The 23,933-nt window shown below is 41.3% G+C and overlaps 1 protein-coding gene and 1 non-coding gene across 2 annotated transcripts; one reads left to right on the top strand and one right to left on the bottom strand.

The window, feature by feature from the left end:
- Positions 1-15,415: 15,415 nt before the first annotated feature.
- Positions 15,416-15,873, bottom strand: LOC117529025 (histone H2B-like). The gene has a single exon (XM_034191716.1). It carries the CDS (start codon positions 15,850-15,852, stop codon positions 15,478-15,480), a length of 375 nt encoding a protein of 124 aa, XP_034047607.1. The 5' UTR covers positions 15,853-15,873; the 3' UTR covers positions 15,416-15,477.
- Positions 15,874-22,921: 7,048 nt separating this feature from the next.
- Positions 22,922-22,993, top strand: trnae-uuc. The gene has a single exon. It is a non-coding gene; the product is annotated as a tRNA-Glu (tRNA).
- The last annotated feature ends 940 nt before the right edge of the window (positions 22,994-23,933 follow it).

Here is a 23,933-nt window from a genome sequence, read left to right as displayed (position 1 = left end):
AAGAGCCTTTGTGTTGTCATTAGAGACATTGAAGCGGTTTAACCACCAAAGCCGTACAGGATCCTTCCGTGCCTCTTCAGAGCGTACACCACATCCATGGCGGTCACCGTCTTCCTCTTGGCGTGTTCAGTGTATGTGACAGCATCACGGATCACTTTCTCCAGGAACACCTTTAACACACCACGAGTCTCCTCGTAGATAAGACCGGAAATCTGCTTGACGCCGCCGCGGCGAGCCAGACAGCAGGTTTGGTAATTCCCTGGATGTTATAACGAAGAACTTTACGGTGCCGCTTTGCCCCTCTCACTCATTGTCACCAGCGTTCAATTAACACACAACTGACGGTGATGTTCAGATGTCCATGTCCTTTAAAACCGATCTGAGGACGTAAGTGAAGACAGGGGCGTGGCTATTTTCTTCTTTGGCCACGACTGGTTGGTGATGGTTCTTTGGAGCTTATGTGCCACTTGCTGGACAAACATATGAATGACGAAGCATTATTTGCTGTGTTTCTGTCATTGCTTCTTTGCCTTCTCCCTCTTTATGAGTTATGGAATCAGTCATTGTCTGATTTCTACTTAACTCTCTTTAAAAACACAAAATTCCAAATTAAAAAGAGATAAAAACAATGATACCTCTTCTTACATAGTGAAGCAATCCTGGAGAGCAGATAACTGAGTGGCTCAAAGAAACAAAAAAAAGACTTTAAATAAAGTGTTTATATTACACCAAATGACACCAAACCTGCCCCAAGACACTTCATGCGTTATTCTCCTCATTATGGAAAACAATAGTTGTTCGTCCTGATTTTTATCATTTTGGAGGACTGTAAGGAACATATTAGTTTTCACTTTTCAACTGACAAAACACACATGTCCTCGCTGGTGAGGTCAGGCATCTGTCAGTTGCAGGTTCAGGTCTTCCTCATGACTCAAGTTTTTCATGGATCTGTAGTAACACCTCGCATCTCCAGGCTGTCTATGTTTCCTAAAATGGACCTTTTAATCACTATACCAAAACAATAATAATAATAAAAAAATCACAATCAGGAAGAACATGTAGTTCAGTTGTACTGGAGTTTTTCAAGCTCATGAGGTGGCCAAGTGGCTGGTGTACTTTCTTTGAAACCACAAGGTTGCAGTGCTCAATCTGTGTGAAAGGTGCAGTTGGATCAGGGAGGACATACAGTCTGAAACTTGTGTTATTGTCTAATGCAGCATCTGCTGTCCAGAGTGTGCACACCCCCACTCCCCCCTGAAAGAGAAAGAAGCCTGAAAAACTTACTTTCGGTGTTCTGCAAGAGGTTCATATTGGCAGGTCTGTGAAAGCAGAAGATGAACTATTTTGGCATCAGTCAATATATCTCTATGCACCAGGCTTTGTGTGATTGTCGCTGTCCACGGTGCTGAACAAGAACAAACATGAATTGAGGTCCAACAAACCTAAGGTTTATCCAACAGACAACCCAGTGCTATTTATGTTTGGACACAAATACACTAAGATGTAACAGGTCGACTCGCTTGATTGTGTTCCTTCTTGATGAATCAACTTTATCTTTATCTAACTTCATCTTGATCTTTATCGCAATTCGTCAAGAAGGAACATAATCAAGCGAGTTGAGTCTTATCTTAAGTTAGGACAACAAAAGTTGTTTGTACTTACATTAGATGATGGGGACTGCTCTTCTTGTCCGTCCATGTCCGTCCAGCTCATAACAGGTTTTAAAGCACCAGCCCACTTCCACCACCTCCCCAACACACACACACACACACACACACACACACACACACACACACACACACACACACACACACACACACACACACACACACACACACACACACACACACACACACAAACAAAACAAACCTTCCAGACATGACTAAACAAATGAAAGCCCCCAACTCCTGATAATAATTATGAAATGTGAGTTTATGCAGTTACCATCAGGTGGTTGGAGCATAATTGTAAAAAATAGCAGACAACATGTTCATGTCACATGTCGGACACATCACCCCGTTTCATGAAATTCAGTTCTGCTTAACTTTGAACTCTTCAAAAAAACTAATTCTCATTTGAAGCCAGTTATAACGCAATACTACACAGGATAAATACATTCAATTACTGTGACTGTTAATTCTTTTTCTTGCTTGGGTGAGTTTTCCAAAAGGAACAACTGCCATTATCATCACAACTTTTGAAATAAACAAATAAATAAATAAAGCATCATTGCACACAGCTTGGTGGAGTCCGATTTGATAACAGTGAGTCTGTTATGTGGGCCGCTGAAGAGGAGGTACTGCTGGCCCACCACCAGAGGGCGCCCTGCCTGAAGTGCAATATAATAATAATAATCATTTATTAATTTATATAGCGCCAAATCACGAGTAATCGCCTCAAGGTGCTTCACAAGCATTTAAAAGCAGAATAAAATGAAATAAGATTAAAATACAATAAAAAATTTAACCATAAAAAATTAAAAGAAGTAAAATAAATAAAATGTATAAAAAAAGACACACAATAAAATACTAATGATAAAACAGGGAGAAGAGATGTGTCTTCAACCTGGCTTTAAAAGTCTCCACAGAGTCCGACTGTCGTATTTGTGCAGGCAGATCATTCCACAGAGCTGGAGCGCGGTGATAAAAAGCTCTGTAACCTGCTGACCTTTTTTTCACCCTCGGGACACACAATAGTCCTGCACCCTGTGAACACAGAGCCCTTGCCGGCACATAAGACTCAACCAGGCCGGCCAGATAGGGGGGCACCAGTCCGTGAACAATTTATAGGCCAATAGTAATACCTTAAAGTAGACCTGCATTGAAATAAATGCAGTCAGATCTTTGGACCAAAAAGTGACATATTTACACAAAAGATCCTTCTGAATGTACGAGTAGTAAAGTAAATCTGCAAGCCCAGATCTGTCATTCAACGGAGAAATCTTCATTTGAAAATGACAACTTTACAGCTAACATTTAGCCCTCCGCAAATTGTCCCTCTCATCATGGACGCTGCCGAGACGTCAGGGACAAGACCCTCTCCCAGCATGCATTGCGCGCGCCAACTGTAATTTGTGGATTTATGTCAGTTTGCATCTGCACCTTTTTCTTGTCTTATACGGAAGGATCTACTTTTTAAAACTTCATATTGTCTTGCGGTACACTTGGTGAGTACACATTTCTTTTATTTGTGCTTGAAAATTATTTTTGTGAACTTTTTCATACGCCCGTTTGACTGAGTGGTGTCGCATTGAAAATCTACTGTCTTTCACCTCCGGTGTACCGTCGCGGGCTACGGAGGCGAGACCCGCAAAGAATTCAAGTCATTAAAAATATATAAACCTCTCTCAGCGGCCACGGAGCTCTGCGGCTCCGATTACCGAGACGTGCGGTGCTGCGGATTTTGCAGCAAGAAGTCTGTCCTTGCGAGCAACAGGTGTCACCGCGCGCACTGCATTAAAAGGGCGAGCGTAGTCTCTGGACTTGTGCCAGGTTGGCTGCAACTCCATTCAGTAGACAGAGAGGTGGTGCTGGCTGCACAGCAGACACGGGGGGTGTGAGTGCCGCAGCGGCTTTTAACAAGCGCATGCACTTGGTAAGCGTATCGGGGGCAGTGAGAGCGAGGCGTCTGGGAATAATGTCGCTCACTGTCGATGCCGCCGCTGATCTGATCCCCGGATCTGAGCAAGCAGAGCTGTATCTGACATTCATTGCAGCTTACTTTTGGATGTTGAAACCAGGATGTGTATAACAGTAACATTACTAAGAGATAAAATCAATTTCAATGCGGGATCGGACTGAAGGCGGGAGCGCGTCGTCTTGTCCCTGACGTCATGGAAATGATCCGGATGTACAAACTGTTTTCACAGAGGGCTAAATGTTAGCTGCAAATTTGTCATTTTTAAACGAATATTTCTCCGCTGAATTACAAATTTGGGCTTACAGATTTACTTTACTGCATTCACAAGGGTCTTATAAATACATATCAGCTATTTCTTTATTTCAGTGCAGGTCTCCTTTAAAATCCGATCTCAAGGAGACCGGAAGCCAGTGAAGGGATTCCAGAACCGGCGTAATATGATCAAACCTTCTGCTTTGCGTCAGAAGTCTGGCAGCAGCATTTTGAACCAGCTGAAGACCCCTGATGGTGGACTGTGGTAAACCAGAAAACAAAGCATTACAATAGTCCAATCTAGAAGAGACAAACACATGAATCAGAATCTCAGCATCAGCCATAGACAGGATGGGACGAATCTTTGCTATATTTCTTAAATGAAAGAAAGCAGTCCTCGTAATGGGCCTCATGTATCAACGTTGCGTACGGTGATATTTGAGCGTATATGGGGTGTACGCCAAAACGGCTGCGCTACTTGGCATTTATCAATGTGGTCGTTGGCGTACGCTGCGCTGAAAATATACACCAGGTCGAGAGGTGGCGTAAATTATACACTAAAATGAACCAGCGCTGGAATCCACATAAAAATGAAGATGATCAACATGATAAACAGTGCCATTATACAAATCAATGCATATGTTACATAAATAACACTTTCCTGATTATACTACATAATAATCAATACAAATCTCGCCTTTGCAGGATTGTTATGGAGCACGATCCGTGGCTACAGCGCTGACTGCAAAGACAGCGCTGCTCGCCTTTTTCTCCAGACTTCGAGCCTGGAGCCAGAGCAGCGCTGATCTTAACTTTATGTGGTGTGATCGTTTTAGACAATGAAATTGATAATAACAACTGTAGTTTCATCATTCCCTTAATTCACCCGTGCTGCAACCAGGTTTTGTCGTCTCCATTCAGTTGTCACAATAAAATAAATACAGAAATACATTTAAAAAATAAAGACATCTGACAGATTAGGCGTGTCTTATTAATTGAGCGAGCAAATATCCACATGTCAAGAATTATTGACATGTGAAAAGAGAATACAGTGGTCCCTCGCTATAACGCCGTTCACCTGTCGTGGCCTCGGAGTCTCTGAGTATTTAGTCCAATTTTGCATGCCTTTTTTTTTTACAGTGTTCTGTGTTCTTGTCAGGGACTGAGGTGGCGAGGCACAGCGGGCGGATGGACACAAATGCATGACTCAGATGTGGGTTAAGGAAAAGGCTTTATCCAAAAAACAGGCTCAGGTCGATACACAGGGTCACAAGCAGGCAGGCGGCAGTACAGACAGTGTTGAGGCGGCGGCGTGGTCAGTGACAAGCGGAGTTCCAGCACGAGCAAACAGGTGTATCAGAGGAGGCAAAAACATAATCAAAAAACAAGCAGGGTTCAGGCACAGAGAAGCAGGTTAACAGGCTCAGGCAGAAACGTGGTCAAGGACAAGCAGAGGTCGAGAACGTTAAAAACACAGACTATGACAGGATACAGGTGGCTTGGAACGAGGCAGAATGCACAACGAACTAACAGTGAGCTGTTGAAGACAAGGGGTTTAAAAGCAGAGGATAATCAGGGCGTGATGAGATGCAGGTGCAGGAAAGAAGGCGTGGCTGAGTGAGACGAGTGGAGTGACAGGTGGGCGTGTCAGACAAAAGCAGGAAAAAGAGGAATATGACAGTGACAGAACAAATGTTAAACAATTAGGAAATAATGATACCTAGAATACAAATGTGGTAACGGAATAAACAAAGGCAGAAACAGAACAGAAAATTAAAGGCTGGATCTAAACTAGATGAGAACTCAACATGTAGCAGGAGGGTACAGAAAACCATGATTTACAAATGTGCTCAAGACAGTGACTGAATAACCAGAAAGTAAAGGATGAAGACTAAACTATAACAGAACTCAATAAGTGGATGAAATGTAACAGATAATCCTCAAAACTTAATGTGATAACACAGTATGACTAAATAAAAAGCAGAGACTAAACTAGAACAGAACTTAACGTGGCTGAAGTGTAACAGATCATAAAACCAAGACCAAAGTGGAAGAAACAGAAAATAAACATTCAGGGTTAGACAGAAGGACAAAGAGAGGGAAACAGACACAGACTGGGGGACAAAACCAGATTCGGGGCAGGTCCAGGGCTAAAACCTGACAGTTCTGCGTATCTGTTTATAAGAATCTTGTCACCCAGAAGAGAAAAGAGCGCCAACAACTACTCATAACTGTGTTTGTCACTTGGAAACAGACACCTGCAGCCAGGTGTGAGTGGAAAAAGGTGTCGCGTCAGGATGCAGAGGCGCGATCTGTGAAATACTGGTCAGTCACTATTAATAATTTATGTGTCCGACCTCGTTCGTTGATCGTTAAAATTAATTTGTTAGTTCTAAATGCCGTCATAATTATTTATAGGAAAACTTTCTATTTTTATTTCTCAAACAAATGTTTGGGTCTGAAACAGTTTAGTATTATTTTCCTACTAAGGTTTGAACTTTGAGAGTGTTTACACACGAGAGAAAAGTGAGAAAAGGTTCATGCCTGATTGAGAAAGTGTATAAACTGTGTAGTGAGGGGTTTTACAGCTTTGAAACGTCTATAATAATTGTAAAAAATAATGCTGACTACGTTGCGGTTTCGCGTATTTCGGGCTATTTTTTAGAACATAACTCCAGCGATTAATGCGGGACCACTGTAACACTTTATTGTGACGGCCGCTTTTGACGCTCTATTGGCACGCGTCGTGATTGGTGGAGTTCTTTTTCTTTGCCATCTTCCTGGCTTCCATGTTGTAAAATGAGGGTGTGTCTGAAGCGGAGTCTGAATATTTATGGGCGTGTTTATTATAATTACGATCGTTCCACCCGCCACATTTATCAAGATCACGTCAGGCGTACGCCAGAAATGGGCAGGTGCGCACTGCTTGATACATGTCACAGCGACTTTGGTGTATTTCAAGTTTACGCCATAAATTTACACCACAAGTGCGCAACATTGATACATGAGGCCCACTGTCCCTAATGTGGAGGTCAAAGGACAACATAGGATCAAAAATTACCCCAAGGTTCCTCACTTTGTCAGTATGATGTATAACACATGAACCTAGGCTAAGCGCCAGCTGATAAAATTGATGCCAATGTCTTGCTGGACCAAGAACCATCATTTCAGTCTTATCAGAGTTCAAAAGTAGAAAGTTGCTAGACATCCAACTTCTCACTGCTGCGAGACAGTCCTGTAAAGATTTTATGTGGACAGGATTTCCAGCAGCTATCGGCATATACAACTGAGTATCATCAGCATAGCAATGAAAAGCAACCCCAAAACACCGCAAAATGTTCCCAAGGGGTGCCATATACAGGGAAAAAGCAGGGGACTCAGAATGGATCCCCGTGGAACCCCGAACTTCATGCCCTTAAAGTCAGAGGTAGTGTCGTTGCACAAAACACAGTGGGAACGACCAGACAAATAAGACATCAGCCACACAAGAGCAGTTCCAGTAATCCCGAAACAGTTTTCTAGCCTATCAAGTAGAATATGATGATCACCTGTGTCAAACGCAGCACTGAGATCCAAAAACACCAATACTGTAGTAGTATCCGAGTCCATTGCTCGCAGAAGATCATTAACTACTTTAATAAGTGCTGTTTCTGTGGAGTGATGTCTTCTAAAAGCAGACTGCAGTGGCTCAAAAAGGTCATTCTCAGTAAGATAGTCCACAAGCTGCCGTGAAAGCACCTGTTCCAGAATTTTAGAGCAGAATGATAGATTTGATATTGGCCTATAATTTTTCAATACACCAGGATCAAGATTAGATTTCTTGAGTAGTGGTTTAACCACGGCAGATTTAAAACAATTTGGAACAGATCCAGAGTTTAAAGAAAGGTTAACAATTTCCAGCACAGTCGGCCCAAGAATGGACCAAAGATCCTTAAACAATTTTGTTGGTATAGGATCAAATAAACAGGTTGTGCTTCTAGTAGACATCACGAGTTTCGTCAGCACACCTTGTGAGATACTGTTAAATTCCGTGAATCTAGGTAGCACCTCAGTAGTAGTCCCCAGCTCAGTAGCTGGATACAATGACTGGACCAAAGTATGCTGAGATGTGCTCAACCTAATATCTTCTATTTTCTTTTCGAAATAGTCCAGAAAGTCCTGTGCTGAAAAAGGAGAATGGCCAACAGGTGGCTGTCCATGAATAAGAAATGCCACCGTATCAAACAAAAACTTTGAGTTATGCTTGTTTTTGTTTATCAATTCAGAGTAATAGGTCTGCTTCGTAGCCAATAAAGCATGCTTATAATCTAAAATAGCTTCACACCACGCAAGGTGGAACACCTCTAGTTTGGAACTACGCCATTTCCGTTCCAACTCTCTAGCCTTCTGCCTAAGGTCACGCAAATAACTGTTAAACCAAGGTGTCTGTGCCTTGGGAAGGCATGGCCTTAATAGCGGAGGCGCAATCTTATCAAGTGTGGTTTTTAGCACTAAATTCAGGCTATCCGCAAGACTGTCTACCGACTGAAATTCATCAAGCTTGAAGTTAAGATTTCTGGTAGTCTCGCTTCGAGTTCAGTCAAAGTTGAAGGTTTAATTTGTCGCCGCAATGATAGGCAAGGTTGTTGCTCCACTAAATGCGGCAGCGTAATTGTAAACCTAATAAGCGAGTGGTCAGAGACCGCTGATGCAAGAAGCAGGATGTCGATATTTGTGACAGCAAGGCCACGTGCAAGAACCAAATCCAGAGTATTACCACTGATATGTGTTGAACCATGAATGAACTGCTGAAATCCTAGTGCATCCATGATTTCCGTAAATGATTTACCAAGGGGATCAGAGGGCTTATTTATATGAATGTTAAAGTCATCAATAATCAAAATGTTGTCTACACTAGTTGAAAGACTAGAGATGAATGCGCCAAATTCATCTAAAAAATCAGAATTATGGGCCAGAAGGCCTATAGACAGTGACAATATAACATAGCTGATTTCCAGTTGTATGACCTTGACAGTACTTAGCATCATGGGCATAACGGAGAATCAGATGCTCAAATGAATTATATTTATGTCCCCCAACACATTTGAACATTTGGACATTTGAAGCTTTTGTACAACAATCATTTCCACATAGAATCAGCATTATTTTATCATAAAAAATGAAGGAAGTGATCAGAGCGCTGCGGCGACACGAGCTGCTAGCTGATGCGTTCACTAGTCCACATCGGTCATTTCAAAGCATCACGGAGTATCGCCTTGTGTCTGTATAAAACAGCCTTCTTTCTTCTTAAAATTGACTTCAGAATGATTGATGAAGTTTTACCTTGTCATCTGATATACTTAATAATCCCATTAATCCATTTGATCGCTTTGGATGAAGAGACTCTATTTTAGCAAGCAGCTCCAAATTGACGTATGTGCAGTGGAAGCAGGATGGACCAGTTTTTAGGAGAGGACCGTTAGGTCTGTGACAGTGGGCTTGTTTTAGAAACAGCAATATGTAACACTTTGCAGCTACCTCATGGCCGAGTGGTTTGGATTCAGCATTCTCACCACCGTGGCCTAGGTTCATTTCCGGGTCAGCAAAGTGCTGTGCACAGTTTCTCTGTTCAATGAGATTTTTACTGCTTGGCACCACTGCTCCAGGAATGATGCCAATTAAATGATATGTAATAAAAACAATATCAGGACTGCGCAGTCTTTGATTTGTCATTATGCACAAGGCTTCATTCGTGCACTAATACCCCAGTTCCTCATCTGAACACGCACATGTGCCATGCCTTTCCGACCAAAAAATAAATGCAAAAAAAAAAAGAAAAGAAAAATTTAAAGCATTACTATACAAATACAGTGACACTTCAAGACAAGGACATCACTGAATGCTAAACAGCACTAATTCCACGCATTTTAAATGTGAACAGACAGGGATGATCTAGAATTTGTTTTGAAAGCCTCTACTGCCATCTAGCATCTACTGGCCAGTAGTGTTCATGGCGGTGTCTGGGAACCAGTAGATTGTGATGCTTTATTTCTGTTTTTTTTTCTGTTTTTTTCTTTTAAATGAATGAAATAAATATTAAAGAAAGAAAGAAAGAAAGATGATTGTCAAATCAAATTTTTGCTTTGCAAATGGCTTTTTTTTTTTTTTTTTACAAATGAAGTTTAAAAACAAAACAACTGCATAATAATAATAATAATAATAATAATAACATTATTACAAGACAGCTCTGCAGTATTTGCACAGGCACAGTGCGAACGGTTGGATGCTGCTTGTAGCTTTCAGCAGCAGGAAACCCTCACGACGGCAGACCACAATAATATATCAAGGTTTGATTCTCATTCGACCATACGATCGGCGATCAGGAGGTGGTCGTCAGATGTTGACTGCAGCTTGATACTCCATGAACACTACACGATGCAGGAAGCACGATTAACCTGAAACTTGGTCCAAAAAATTCCTGCATGAAGAATCATCTCACACAGTGTAAAGTATGTTTTACAACATCAAATGAATGTTGTAAAGAGAGAATGTGTAGAGAATGTGCGCTGTTATCGGTTATCTGTAACTTCCGATATATTCCGGTAGGAATATCTGATAAGATTATCTTTAGCATCATCACAATTGTCAGGGCATCCTTAAGATTGTCGGAAGGGGAAGATCGGGTCAGATATCGGCGTAATTATCCTGCCGTGTGAACCTGGCTTTAGTAACACAAGATGACAAACATCAACAGCTGTGACAAATAGGACAGTCTAACTTTTGCTGATATTGCTCTTGACAAAAAAATGTGATTTATGACAAAATCATGAACTCTGATATGATAAGTATATTTATGAGGGACAGTTATGAATAATAATAATCAATAAAGATAAGAATAAAATCTGGAAAATTTGAGGGGTGGTAGCCAAGTGGTTAGTGCACTTGGTTTTGGTGCGGAAGGTTTCCTGTTCAAATCCCACCCCTGTCACATTTCTCCATGTAATGTGGAGTTGCGTCAGGAAGGGCATCCGTTGTAAAAAGTGCCAATTCAACATGCAGATCCACCTCCGATTTGCTGTGGCGACCCCGAGTGCAAACAAGGGAGCAGCCGAAGGGACTTACTACTTTTACAAAATGAGGAAGTATAAGTTAGATTTGTAGGACTTTATGCCAATGCAGTTCCATCACTAACCCTAACCAGGTTGCGCCACGCATGAATCGGCACTTCCACTGTGTAAAATGCGCTTCTGGCTACTTTGTCTGTGGTGTTTGAGCTGCTGCCATTCATGGATTTGAAGCACTTTGTGTCAGTGTATCTGCTCTTTGTCACTGTAATGTGTAATAACATTTCTACTTAACTGTCTTTAAAAACGCAAAATACACACACACACACACACACACACACACACACACACACACACACACACACACACACACACACACACACACACACACATCTTCAACGCTGAGTCCAGTCAAGGGTTGTGGGGGTCTGGAGCCCATCTCAGTGGTCATAGAGCGCAAGGCGGTTTACACGCTGGACAGAACGCCAATCTGTCACAGGGCAAAACACAAAACACAAAATACCAAAAATAAAGGGGGGATAAAAACAATGAAACCTCTTCTTACATGGTGAAGGAATGCTGAAGAGCAGATGACTGAGTGGTTCAAAGAAACAAAAAAGAGACATTAAATTAACTGTTTATATTACACCAAATGACACCAAAGCTGCCCGAAAGCACTTCACATGTGATTCTCTGGATTGTTGTACATCTTTGTCTTGCCATGTGTATGCACACACGCAGTATCTAAAGATATTGCAACAAAAAACATAAAAGAACAGAAAAAAATAATAATTTCTTTAAAAATACATTAATGACCATATTCAGATAGCTTCCATAGTGTACATAACAGGGTTAAAGAAGAACAGAGACCACATTTTGAAATGACGACTGAATAATAATCAAACTAATGCCTGAGATGGGAAAATATTTTTGTGAGGTCAAATATGTCCTTAATACTGCGGGATATAGATACAAATAATAGAACTTGGTAATAAATGAAAATATTGAAGTCCAATTCTAACCATTCTCATGGAATGACTCAAAATATTTCTGGCTAATAATTTTCAAAATACTTTGCTGTATTCCATAAATGCACTTTGACTTATTTTACACATATCTGTAATCATTTTAAGTGTTGATAATATGTGGAAGCCGTCTTTAGATATATTTCAAAGAGTAACAACATCAGTGTTTATGGTTTTGTTGTGGACAGTGACTTGTCAAAAAACAAGCTTAAAGATGGCGCTGAGCTGGAGAGTAGATTTTGTGTAATCGGACAGTTTTTGTACATTAATTTTGCTACTCCGGGTTTATGATGTGGCTCAAATTACACAGTTAACACTCTTTCAGTAATGTGGGTGGCTCTTAAAAGAGCCTTTTGTAGGACATGATTGACAGCTCACTTTTTCTTGGGCGCTGCCTTCTTAGTTTTGGGTTTGACGGCCTTCTTTGCTGGAGCTTTCTTGGCTGCAGCGGGTTTTTTTGTGGCCTTCTTGGGACTCTTGGCTGCTTTCTTCTCCAAACGACTGCCGCGGGAGGCACTGCTCTGTGCTTTTTCTCTCTTAAATGCTTCAAAAAGCAGCAAAAGCCCACTGAAACCACTTAGACCCGAACACTACATCCTTGTTAGCTGTGTAAGAGTCAGTGTACTGATATTTTACACATAAATCTGACAGAAATTGACGCGTTTTTGCTTTCTGCAAACACACTCTTGTCAGAGGCTGATTTACTTTAACGATGCTCACATGTCATATTTTAGTCAGTTGTTATTGTGCCAAAATGCATATTTTAATTGTGATAAACATATCGTTGACAGCCAAAACGATCAGCACGTGTTGTCAGTCATAACGTTCGTATCTCCTACAGTTGGCAGTTTTATCAGGGTAAATGTGTCCATGTTTTTAAAATAAAGTGACCTCAGTGATATGTTGAGTGTCTACAGTGCTTGTGTGTTTACATGATACAGACATAATAGAGGAATAAGAATGCTTAGACATGAAAATGACCAATGTGCCTTATGTAAATGACATGGAAGAAAACCAGCAAAATCAGTGAAGTTTGGCTTTTCCAATGTAGCGCAGCAGGTAATAGAATATTTGCAGAGGAATCCTTCCAACTGTGATAGAAGCATCAAATTTGACAGAAGTACACCTTAGATATTACTCTCGAAAAAACCGACGGGCCACTTGAATTTTTAATATGCGGCCATGTAGGGGTCAATTGAAGAATTACATAGGAGTCAAAATATAAAAATGCTCCAGTCATACTGAAAATTATACCACATTATTTGTCCAAAAAGGTAAAGAAAAGTTTGGACTATCTATGACTGAATTCTATAGAGTTTTGGGTTAAACACAACAAGAATGGTGACAAAGTTCAGTTTCAATTTGTACAGGGGTCAACAGTTAGAATTACTCCAATTTTGTTCAGAGGTGATGCAAATTATTGTTTGAGTTAATAGGATTTCAAAAAGGAATAGTTTGCACCATGTATCATGCTTAGTTATCATGTTACAGGGTAACATATGTCACATGTCATAGAATTCAATGGACATCAACATTATTTGACCTTAACTTTGAGAGCAAGCATTCAGCACAGTCAAAACTATTCCATTTATTAATCCATGTAGCTCAATCAACAAATTGCACCATTTTTTACTAAAATTGGAGCAACTTTAACTTTTGACCCCTGTACAAACTGAAATTGACCTTTGTCACCATTCTTATGTTTTTTTTTACCCCATAACTCCAAAACATTCAGTCATAGATAGTCCAAACTATACTGTTTTGGAATCTTTATCATCAGACAAATAATGTGGTATAGTTTTCAATATCATTGGAGCATTTTTATATTTTAACCCCTGTGTAATTCTTCAATTGACCCGTACTTGGCCGCCTATTGAAAATTCAAGTGGCTGTCAGTGTTTAATGTGTTAAATGTTTTGATAAGACTCATGTCATCAGTAAAGCTCATTCTGATATTTCTCAGACCAAAACATAAAGCAGCACACATGTATTACTCATCATTACTAATTAGTCAGTAACCCACCCCGCCCCCCACCCACACACAAAATAACAGCGAAATATATGCAAAAGCAGGTATTTCTCATCTGCCATGTCATTGAAAGTGTCTACTCAATCAACACTAGCTTTGGACAGTCTGTCGCTGGCTACATTTGAGGTGTGCCCTCAATAAATTTCTATGATTACTGCTTTCAGGTGTCCAAATTACATCATTCCACATCCTTACTTATGTTTATAGCTTGATTGGCTGCAATAATTATGTGACAGTCTATTTCAGTGGCAATTAGCACACAAGCAAGAGGGAGGAGAGAAATATGACATATGTTTAAACTGAATTTTGTTGTCTTGGTGTGCACGCATGTGCACATTTGTTTTATATATTAAGGACCATTCACAGACAAAAAATAGTACTCATAGACATATGAAGAAAAAAAAACAGTCATTATTTATTAAAACACAGCACTGTCACGGGTGATGATTGTGGACTGGTTTATGGCAGGTGATGCAGGGATATTCCATAGCGTTAGCTCCAGCTCCATAATGATTTTTATGTCTGGTGCAGCTGTCTTTTTAAAAAGTGCCAATTCTTTTAACACAGGTGTGATCTATCAGTAGTATGGCTGCTGGCTATTGGTGCTGACGAGTCGTGAGGCCGCCATCTTAGATCGGTCATCTGGGTCATCCGACCCGCTCCACTCAGTGTTTGACAGGTGCAGTGCATTTAATCCATCATAATACTAAACTGATATTCACGTTTTTTTCTGCAAAAGTCTTACATGTAGCTATGATACAGGACAAATGGTTTGTCATATTTTAATATTCATATTGCCATTAACAGTAATAGGATATTCTGATAGAGCCTAGACTGTAGGTATTTTGCAAACACACACATTATACATATATACAAACACCAATATATGATAGAGAAGCAGATAGTGGCAGTAAAGTCAACTATTTTGGTAATTTTAAGAGACAATATATGATTAGGCTATTAAAAATTTTTATATGAACAAAATACTGGCTAATGAATACATTATATTTCTATGTAAAACATAACAATAGATATAAGTTATAACACGGGTGTGATCTCTCAGAAGTATGACTCGACTTCATTCAGTAAATCTATGAATCGTCCAGTTACCGGTCTGAAACCCACTGCATAACCACATTTCTTCATGCCATACATTGCAATACTGCTTCACTGTTTATTACACTCTCCGTATGTTGCTATTTTTATTAAAGCCACTTGCAGTTATGTTGTTGCCCTATTTTCACTTTATGCACCAACTTCCTTTTGCAATTCATTTATCAGTATGTGCCAATTCTGTGGACATCACACTACACAGTTGGTAGAAATTTGAACACGTCTGAATTTGTATTGCTATCCAGCATGACGTATAAAATGACAAACATACTAAAGACAAAACTGTTTGTACACAACTTATACAAACTTTGCACTCTTGCAGACGTGTGTGGCTCTTAAAAGAGCCGTTGGTTTGATGGTGAAGGCGCACATCAGTTCACTTGGAGCTGGTGTACTTGGTCACAGCCTTGGTGCCCTCGGACACGGCGTGCTTGGCCAGTTCACCGGGCAACAGGAGGCGCACGGCGGTCTGAATCTCCCTGGATGTGATGGTGGAGCGCTTGTTGTAGTGAGCCAGACGGGACGCCTCGGCAGCAATGCGCTCAAAGATGTCGTTGACGAACGAGTTCATGATGCTCATGGCCTTGGAAGAAATGCCCGTGTCGGGATGGACCTGTTTAAGCACTTTGTACACGTAGATGGCGTAACTCTCCTTCCTGCTCCTCTTTCTCTTCTTGCCTCCTTTACCGGCGGTCTTAGTCACCGCTTTCTTGGCGCCTTTTTTGGGCGCTGACTTCGATGGTTCCGGCATGGTCCCGAGTGACAAACGAATGAGGTTTCGACAGAAACAACGGCTCATTTAAAGACACTGCATGCAAATTCAACTGTGGGACTCCCCGTGTATGATTGGTGGACGGCGTTAGGGGCGGAAACATTGCTGTGGCGCTGGTTTTCATGAGAAGCTTTTGTCCAAACCACAGTCGCTGCAGAAGGATGAGGGTCAGTTAACATTGACGCACACGGACACAGAAAACGCTACTTTCCACAGGTTGCAGTTACGGCACGTTACTGTGAGGACGTTTGTAAACGAAACATTTTACGGCATGATCTAACACTTTACAATTAAAGCCTGCAAGGCAACAAATGAGCTCTGTCATACTCTTGTGGTATATGTGGGCTCTCGTTTGTCGATAATAGAGTCGAAAGGGGTGGAGGAGCTCGTTTAATGTTTAAAAACTTAAATAACTAAAACATTAAATGAACAAATTGCATTCAATTGTGCTGTGATGATTTAGTAACCATACAATCAAAGGAGATGAGCTCTTTCATAGGACAGTGGGCGGCTCTTAAAAGAGCCTTTGTGTTGTCATTAGAGACACTGAAGCGGCTTAATCACGAGAGCCATACAGGGTCCTTCCCTGCAATAAAATGACATTTAATAAAAAAGTTTTTGGATTTGTCATTATGCACAAGACTTCATTCGTACACCAGTTCCTCATCTCAACACACACACGTGCCACGCCTTTCCAACCAAAGAATAAAAGACAAAAAAATAGAAAAATGTAAATTATTAAGAACAATACTATACAAATGCAGAAACACTAAGAAAAGGACATCAGTGAATACTAAACAGCACTAAATTCACTCCCTTTTTCTGATCGATGTTGTGTTGTTTACATTGTGATACCAGTGTATCCAAATGAGAACCTGTGCTCAAGCAACCCAGTCCAGTCGAAGATTCAAGCTTCTCTACTATGGAAACCACCTGGACAACAGAGAGCCTACACAGAAACATTGCAACCTACTGGATACATTTATTGCACAGGTCCCTGGAATTTGATAGATCCCTTAGTAACACGAGATGACAAATATCAACAGAACAATGAGGGTCGATTAACATTGACGCACACAGTAAACGCTACGGACGTTTGGAAACGAAACATTTTATGGCATGAAAGCCTGCAAGGCAACAATCGAGCTCTATCATACTTTTGTGGTATGCAGAATTTAGTTATCAATAAATAAACCAGAATGACTGGAGCAATAAGATATAGGAGAAGTTCATTGAAAACATTAAATTATCATTTGCACTCAAATCTGCTGTGATAATTGTGTTACCATACAATCAAAGGAGATGAACTCTTTCATAGGACAGTGGGCGGCTCTTAAAAGAGCCTTTGTGTTGTCATTAAAGACACTGAAGCGGTTTAACCACCGAAGCCGTACAGGGTCCTTCCCTGTCTCTTTTAACTAATTATTGTATGGCCTTGCCTTACAATATAAAGCGCCTTGGGGCAACTGTTTGTTGTGATTTGGCGCTATATAAATAAAATTGATTGAATTGATTGATTGATTCCACGGCGTGTAGATGTTATGGCGTCAGTGACCCCATGGCCTTGGCGGAGGTTTGCATTCTCTGAGTGCTTCTAGTCTTGATTATAAATTGGAATTCTTTTGAACTGTGAATGCACACAAAGTAGCTTGTACAACACTTTTATACAATGTGGGCGTGAACAATGGGTGTGGTTTAGTCTCACATTTCCAATGTTACTGGCTCTTACCAACAGGGGGAGCTCTCCCTGTGTCTGAAATTTGGACATATGATGGAAGTAAAACTTTGCTTATATTTCTCAGAACTTCCAAACAAATAACAGAGACAAATACTTGATAGCTAACATAAAATAAAGAATTAGCACAGATATTATCTAACAACTCCCTTTTTCTGATCTATGTTGTGTTTACACTGTGATACCAGTGTGTCCAAATGTGAACCTGTGCTTGTATAGGAGGCCATGATAGTGGCTACTGGATACATTAATTGCACAGGTCCTTGTAATTTGATAGATCCCTTAGTATCACAAGATGACAAACATCAACAGCTGTGACAAATAGGACAGTCTAACTTTCGTCGATATTGCTCTTGACAATGTAATGTGATTTATGACAAAATCATGAACTCTGATATGACAAGCAAGTTTATGAGGGACAGTTATGAATAATAATAAAAATTAAAGATAAGAATACGATATGGGAAATTTGTAGCAGATACTTTTACAAAATGAGGGTGAGGTGCTTGAGGGTGATTACAAAATGAGTGAGCCAACTGGAAACTGCAATCCAGCACGAGAAGAGCGAGTCTTCGCCTTGGCTCTGGCTTTGGGCCTGTTTTGCCTCTTCCGCTCATGATTTCACTCTAATCGTCCGCTGTTAAAGCACAAAGAAAAAGTACTGGCTGAGTGGCACAGAGTCTGTTTTATATGCCCTCCAAGCGGCGGAGGACTCTTTGTGCCCGACCAATCACAAAACAGGCTGCTTTGTAGTGATGTTAAACAAATATGTAGGACTGCCTTTTTGCATTTACGCAATATTTCTAAAATCAGAAAGGTCTTGTCTCAGAGTGATGCTGAAAAACTAATTCATGCATTTATTTCCTCTAGGCTGGACTATTGTAATTCATTATTATCAGGTTGTCCTAAAAGTTCCCTAAAAAGCCTTCAGTTGGTTCAGAATGCTGCAGCTAGAGTACTGACGGGGACTAGCAGGAGAGAGCATATCTCACCCGTGTTGGCCTCTCTTCATTGGCTTCCTGTTAATTCTAGAATAAATTTAAAATTCTTCTTCTTACTTATAAGGTTTTGAATAATCAGGTCCCATCTTATCTTAGGGACCTCGTAGTACCATATTACCCCATTAGAGCGCTTCGCTCTCAGACTGCGGGCTTACTTGTGGTTCCTAGGGTTTGTAAGAGTAGAATGGGAGGCAGAGCCTTCAGCTTTCAGGCTCCTCTCCTGTGGAACCAGCTCCCAATTCAGATCAGGGAGACAGATACCCTCTCTACTTTTAAGATTAGGCTTAAAACTTTCCTTTTCGCTAAGGCTTATAGTTAGGGCTGGATCGGGTGACCCTGGACCATCCCTTGGTTATGTTGCTTTAGACGTAGACTGTGGGGGGGTTCCCATGATGCACTGTTTCTTTCTCTTTTTGCTCCGTATGCATCACTCTGCATTTAATCATTAGTGACTGATCTCTGCTCCCCTCCACAGCATGTCTTTTTCCTGGTTCTTTCCCTCAGCCCCAACCAGTCTCAGCAGAAGACTGCCCCTCCCTGAGCCTGGTTCTGCTGGAGGTTTCTTCCTGTTAAAAGAGAGTTTTTCCTTCCCACTGTGGCCAAGTGCTTGCTCATAGGGGGTCGTTTTGACCGTTGGGGTTTTTCATGGTTATTGTATGGCCTTGCCTTGCAATATAAAGCACCTTGGGGCAACTGTTTGTTGTGATTTGGCGCTATATAAGAAAAAAGTTGATTGATTGATTGATTGATGTTAATTAAGCTCGAGTCAGTCTGCTCGACACAGCATCGAGCTTTTTGAACCAGAAGTGTCAGTGAGCAGTGTTTCAAGCACGCCCCCATCACGTGACCACTGTGAGCGAGGCCTCGTTACGTCACACCACGTGTCGAGCTTCACGGAAAATTTGAATAATCTGAGCGTTTCAATACGACCCGCCAAGTATTTAAATGAGATCTGAATCGCAGCTCAAACTGTGGGTTTTTGAGAGGAGGAGATTACTAGCGACACTGTTATTGCCAATTACCACGTGATTTAGTATAGTTAGCTACATACACATAGGATCTAACATAGACAGACACACACTATACACAGCAGGCATCCATTCATATACAACAGTTATTCACACAGTACATCTACATAGGTTATAGGTTAGACTATATATTATAGGTAGATCAGAGACTGAGTTGAGTGACTGTAATTTTGTTGAAGTGAAAGGTGTGAGAAAGGTGAGTGTGTGTGAGAGTGAGTAGTGGTGAGGAAGGGACATGGAGGAGCCAGTTCCAAAAAGAGCATGATCAGTTGCTTGGGAGCACTTTGATCTAATAAGCCCCAAAAAGGTCAAGTGCTTGATTTGTGCTCAAGAGTTGAGGTACAGTAACAATACGTCTTCAATGCTGCGACACCTGAGGTCCAAACATCCCGAGACATCAATGGCTGCTGCTTCTGTTGCTGCTCCTGCTGCTCCTGAAGCAGGAATCAGGCCATGCAACCTGTATTTTATTCTTTATCTAAGATTAAAACACACTCATAAACAAAAATAGCTCAGCATGTCATACTGTATTTCCATTAAAGGCAGACAAGCGGATTTGGACGAGGCACTGGTGGACTATCTTGTGGAAGATGCACAACTGTTCAAAATAGTGGACAGCAAAGCCTTCAGGGCTTTACTCCAAAGGTTTGACCCAACATATGCCTCCCTTCAGAGGAGAAGACCCGCTCAAATACTGGGCGACATGAGTCGCAGTCTATCCAATTTACAGAGAATGGAATAAAACATTTGTCGATGCCAGCAACATCAGTGCCTTGCGAGCGGGTCTTCTACAAAACTGGAGAGGTGGTGAGGCAGAAGAGGAGCCGATTAAAGTCCAGCACTGTTGAAATTATTCTTTTTTTGAATAAAAATTGTTGAACGTTGCACAATCACAGTCTCCTATCCCCTCTATTCTAATTTACAAATTACAGCAACATAAGCACCAGTTGCAGAAGCACGTCTTTCTCACTTTTCCCATCACATTTTATCCAAATATAGTTTGAGACACAACAATACATATGACATTTTTTTATTTTTCGAGAACAAACCACATCAGTCATGAATTAATGCAAACATTTGTCAGGGCACTCGCTCAAGGTAATTCTCAAAGCAATCCAGCAGATGTCACCCTTCAAACTGTATCAAACGCGTCAAAGCAGTGTGTCGATTTTCAGCCAGTTGTGTTGCAGTGGCTCATTGGTTCATGAACCTTCGAAATTGCCATCACTTCTGCTTTGCTGAACTGCAACAGACGGGGCCACTGAGAGCGTGAAGGACCATATGCAGGACTTGTCCGAAGGGTGGTCTACCAATCATCTGCTGATAATCACACGGTGGGCGTGGCTAACTATCAAGGACTCATCATGATTGGTCGTCTGCTTCCGTCCTCTGAAGCCGCGCATCAGTTCAACACGGACAAACAACCCAATGTTGACCCTCACTTCCAAAAGTAAACAAATGATCACAATGTTAATTTATGTCTCAGACACCGTCGCAACAACGCCCATCAAGCGAGCTTCCGCTCATTGTGTCAAGTCAATGTTAAATGTTTTTGAACCGCACCACACCAAAAATAACAAACATGTTCATGTCACATTTCAGACAGATCGTACCGTTACATCAAATTCAGATCTGCTTAACTTTGAACTCTAAGGAAAAAAAAAAAATGTCATTTGAATTCAGTTGTAACTCACTACTACACAGGATAAATGTTGTGAAAGTGTATTGACACGGACCCACAACAGGGGGCGCAAATGAACGGCCAATAGATGAGCCAAAAAGTAACAATTTAATGTTGTGAAATGTGCACAACGAAATACAGACAATCTCAGAATATAATTACAGTCAATCCACAAAGGTGACGTGTGGGCAGGCTCGAGGATAGAAGACGTCTGTCCTGAGAAGAGCCGGAACCACACGATTTCCGCCGCCACAGAACCTGGTGAATACTGGAGCCGCCAAGTCCCGAATTCCCAGGTGATCACCGTCCCCGACTGTCGGATCTGGTACTGCTGGTGAGAACAAAGACAGTCAAGTGTGGGTGTGTGTACACCCAGTAACAACAACGGTGGGAATGCCACCTCCACCTCTCACTCAATATGTTGCAGAGTACCGCAGTGATTCCTCAGGGGAAAAGAGTGCCGTCCTGCACTCACTCAGCCTCCACAGAAAGAGGGACCGGTACTCCTGCAAACACTCACAATATACAGATATAGATAAACACAAATGGCTGAGGATATTACCTCCGATGAAGTACAATATCTCGGCGATGAGGTGGAGATGACGTCTGGGTTTTATGGAGTGCGATGATGAAGAATGAGTGACAGCTGTCACTCCCGGCTGTGTCCGTGGCGGCAGCGCCCTCTCGTGCCTGAAGCCCGCACTTCAGGCAGGGCGCCCTTTGGTGGTGGGCCAGCAGTACCTCCTCTTCTGGCGGCCCACACAACAATAAATGCATTCAAGTACTGTGACTGCTATTTTATTTTCTCGCTTGGGTGAGTTTTCCTAAAGGAATGACTTGCGTTATCATCACAACTTTTGAAATAAACAAACAAATAAATAAAGCATCATTACACACAGCTTGGTGGAGTCAAATTTGATAACAGTGAGTCAGTGTATCATTGTTAGCTAAGATATTACCGTCAACAAAGGGCAAATATCATCATATTGCCAATGACAATCATATAACATCTGTGCAAATGAAATGAGGAAGCAGATGCATGGCATACTTTAACTAGAACAAGCTTGTTTTAGAAACAGCAATATGTAACACTCTTTAGCTCCCTGATGGTCTAGTGGTTAGGATGTGGAGTTCTCACCGCTGCAGTCTGGGTTCGATGCCCACTCAGGGAAGTGCTGTGTGCAGTTTCTCCTCTCAACCTGATTTTTACATATAGTACGTCCGAAGTCTCCACAACTATTGGACCACCGTCCTGCCATGTTTGATTTGATGTTTCTTTTGTGCAAATGTTAAAATGTAAGCCTTATATGATTAGCAACAGCTAATGCTTTGTTTCCTCAGGTGTCTAAGCGAGAAGTTTGACCAGAACATCTGACGCGGTCACTGCACATGCATGTTGATAATGCTGACGAGCCTCATTTGATAACAAGGACTGAGTGTAGCATAGTTAGCTAAGATGTTACCATCAACAAAGGGCAAATATCGCCATATTATTGATGATGATCATGTAACACCGGCACAAATACAGTGAGAAAACCAGTGCATGGTGTACTTGACTGTACAAGGCCTGTTTTAGAGAAGGCAACATGAGAAACTGATCATTTCCCTGATGGTCTAGTGGTTTGGACTCAGTGCTTTCACCGCTGTGTGCTGGGTTTGATTCCCGGTCAGGGAAACACTGTGTGTTGTTTTTCTTTCCCTCTGTGTGACAAAGGTTCTCTCCGTGTGTGTGTGACTTTGATCCCACCAGTCTTCATCATGTTCACGTCCTTTCACCTTGGGTGACAGGGTGCACCTGCCCTCATGGCTGTACTTTGTGTCGAACGGGAAGGGTTAAATGGGAAACAGACATTGCACATGCAGTGACAAATGACAGCACTAACTAACTTGATCGTAAATGAATGCTTGGTGGAACTGACACTTTGTTGTGATTGGATATGAGACCAGAAATACGGGAGACACCTTACACCACGCAAAGCTCCACGATACACCCTCCATGGTGTTTCCAGGAATAGGAGGCATGTGTTAGCAGTACATTACAACTGTTATCTTGAATGTAAATTGGGATTCTTTTTAAGTGTTTCTGAGGGGCAGCAGTTGTACGACACCTGCCATGGAATGCCCAGTAAGGGAGCTTGCTTGGCACCATTGCTCAACAAAAGATGGCAATAAAATGATATGTAATAAAAAATTCTGGACTGCACAGTCTTTGATTTGTCATTATGCACAAGGCTTCGTTTGTGCAATAATACACCAGTTCTTTATCTCAACGCACACACGTGCCACGCCTTTCTGACCAAAAAATAAAAGGCAAAAAAAACAACAACACAACAAATATAAATAATACAAACAACAAAAAAGAAAAGAGAAGAAGGGGTTTTTACGTAATTATTGTATGGCCTTGCCTTACAATATAAAGCACCTTGGGGCAACTGGTTGTTGTGATTTGTTGCTATATAAATAAAATTGATTGATTGATTGACCAAAGCTGCCTGAAGGCGCTTCACACATTTTTCTCCGCAAAGTGGAATACAACAGTTATACATTTTTGTCTTGCCATCAATCGTATGTATGCGGTATCTAAAGGCATTACAAAAAAAAAGAAAGATAAAAAA

The sequence above is a fragment of the Thalassophryne amazonica genome, chromosome 17 (assembly GCF_902500255.1).
Source record: "Thalassophryne amazonica chromosome 17, fThaAma1.1, whole genome shotgun sequence".
Lineage (NCBI taxonomy): Eukaryota > Metazoa > Chordata > Actinopteri > Batrachoidiformes > Batrachoididae > Thalassophryne > Thalassophryne amazonica.
The sequence above is the reverse complement of the archived record's forward strand: the minus strand, read 5'-3'. Positions and strand labels throughout refer to the sequence as shown.

Excerpts from the sequence above, each read along its gene's own strand:
- LOC117529025 (XM_034191716.1), bottom strand. The coding sequence starts at position 15,852 with ATGCCGGAACCATCGAAGTCAGCGCCCAAAAAAGGCGCCAAGAAAGCG.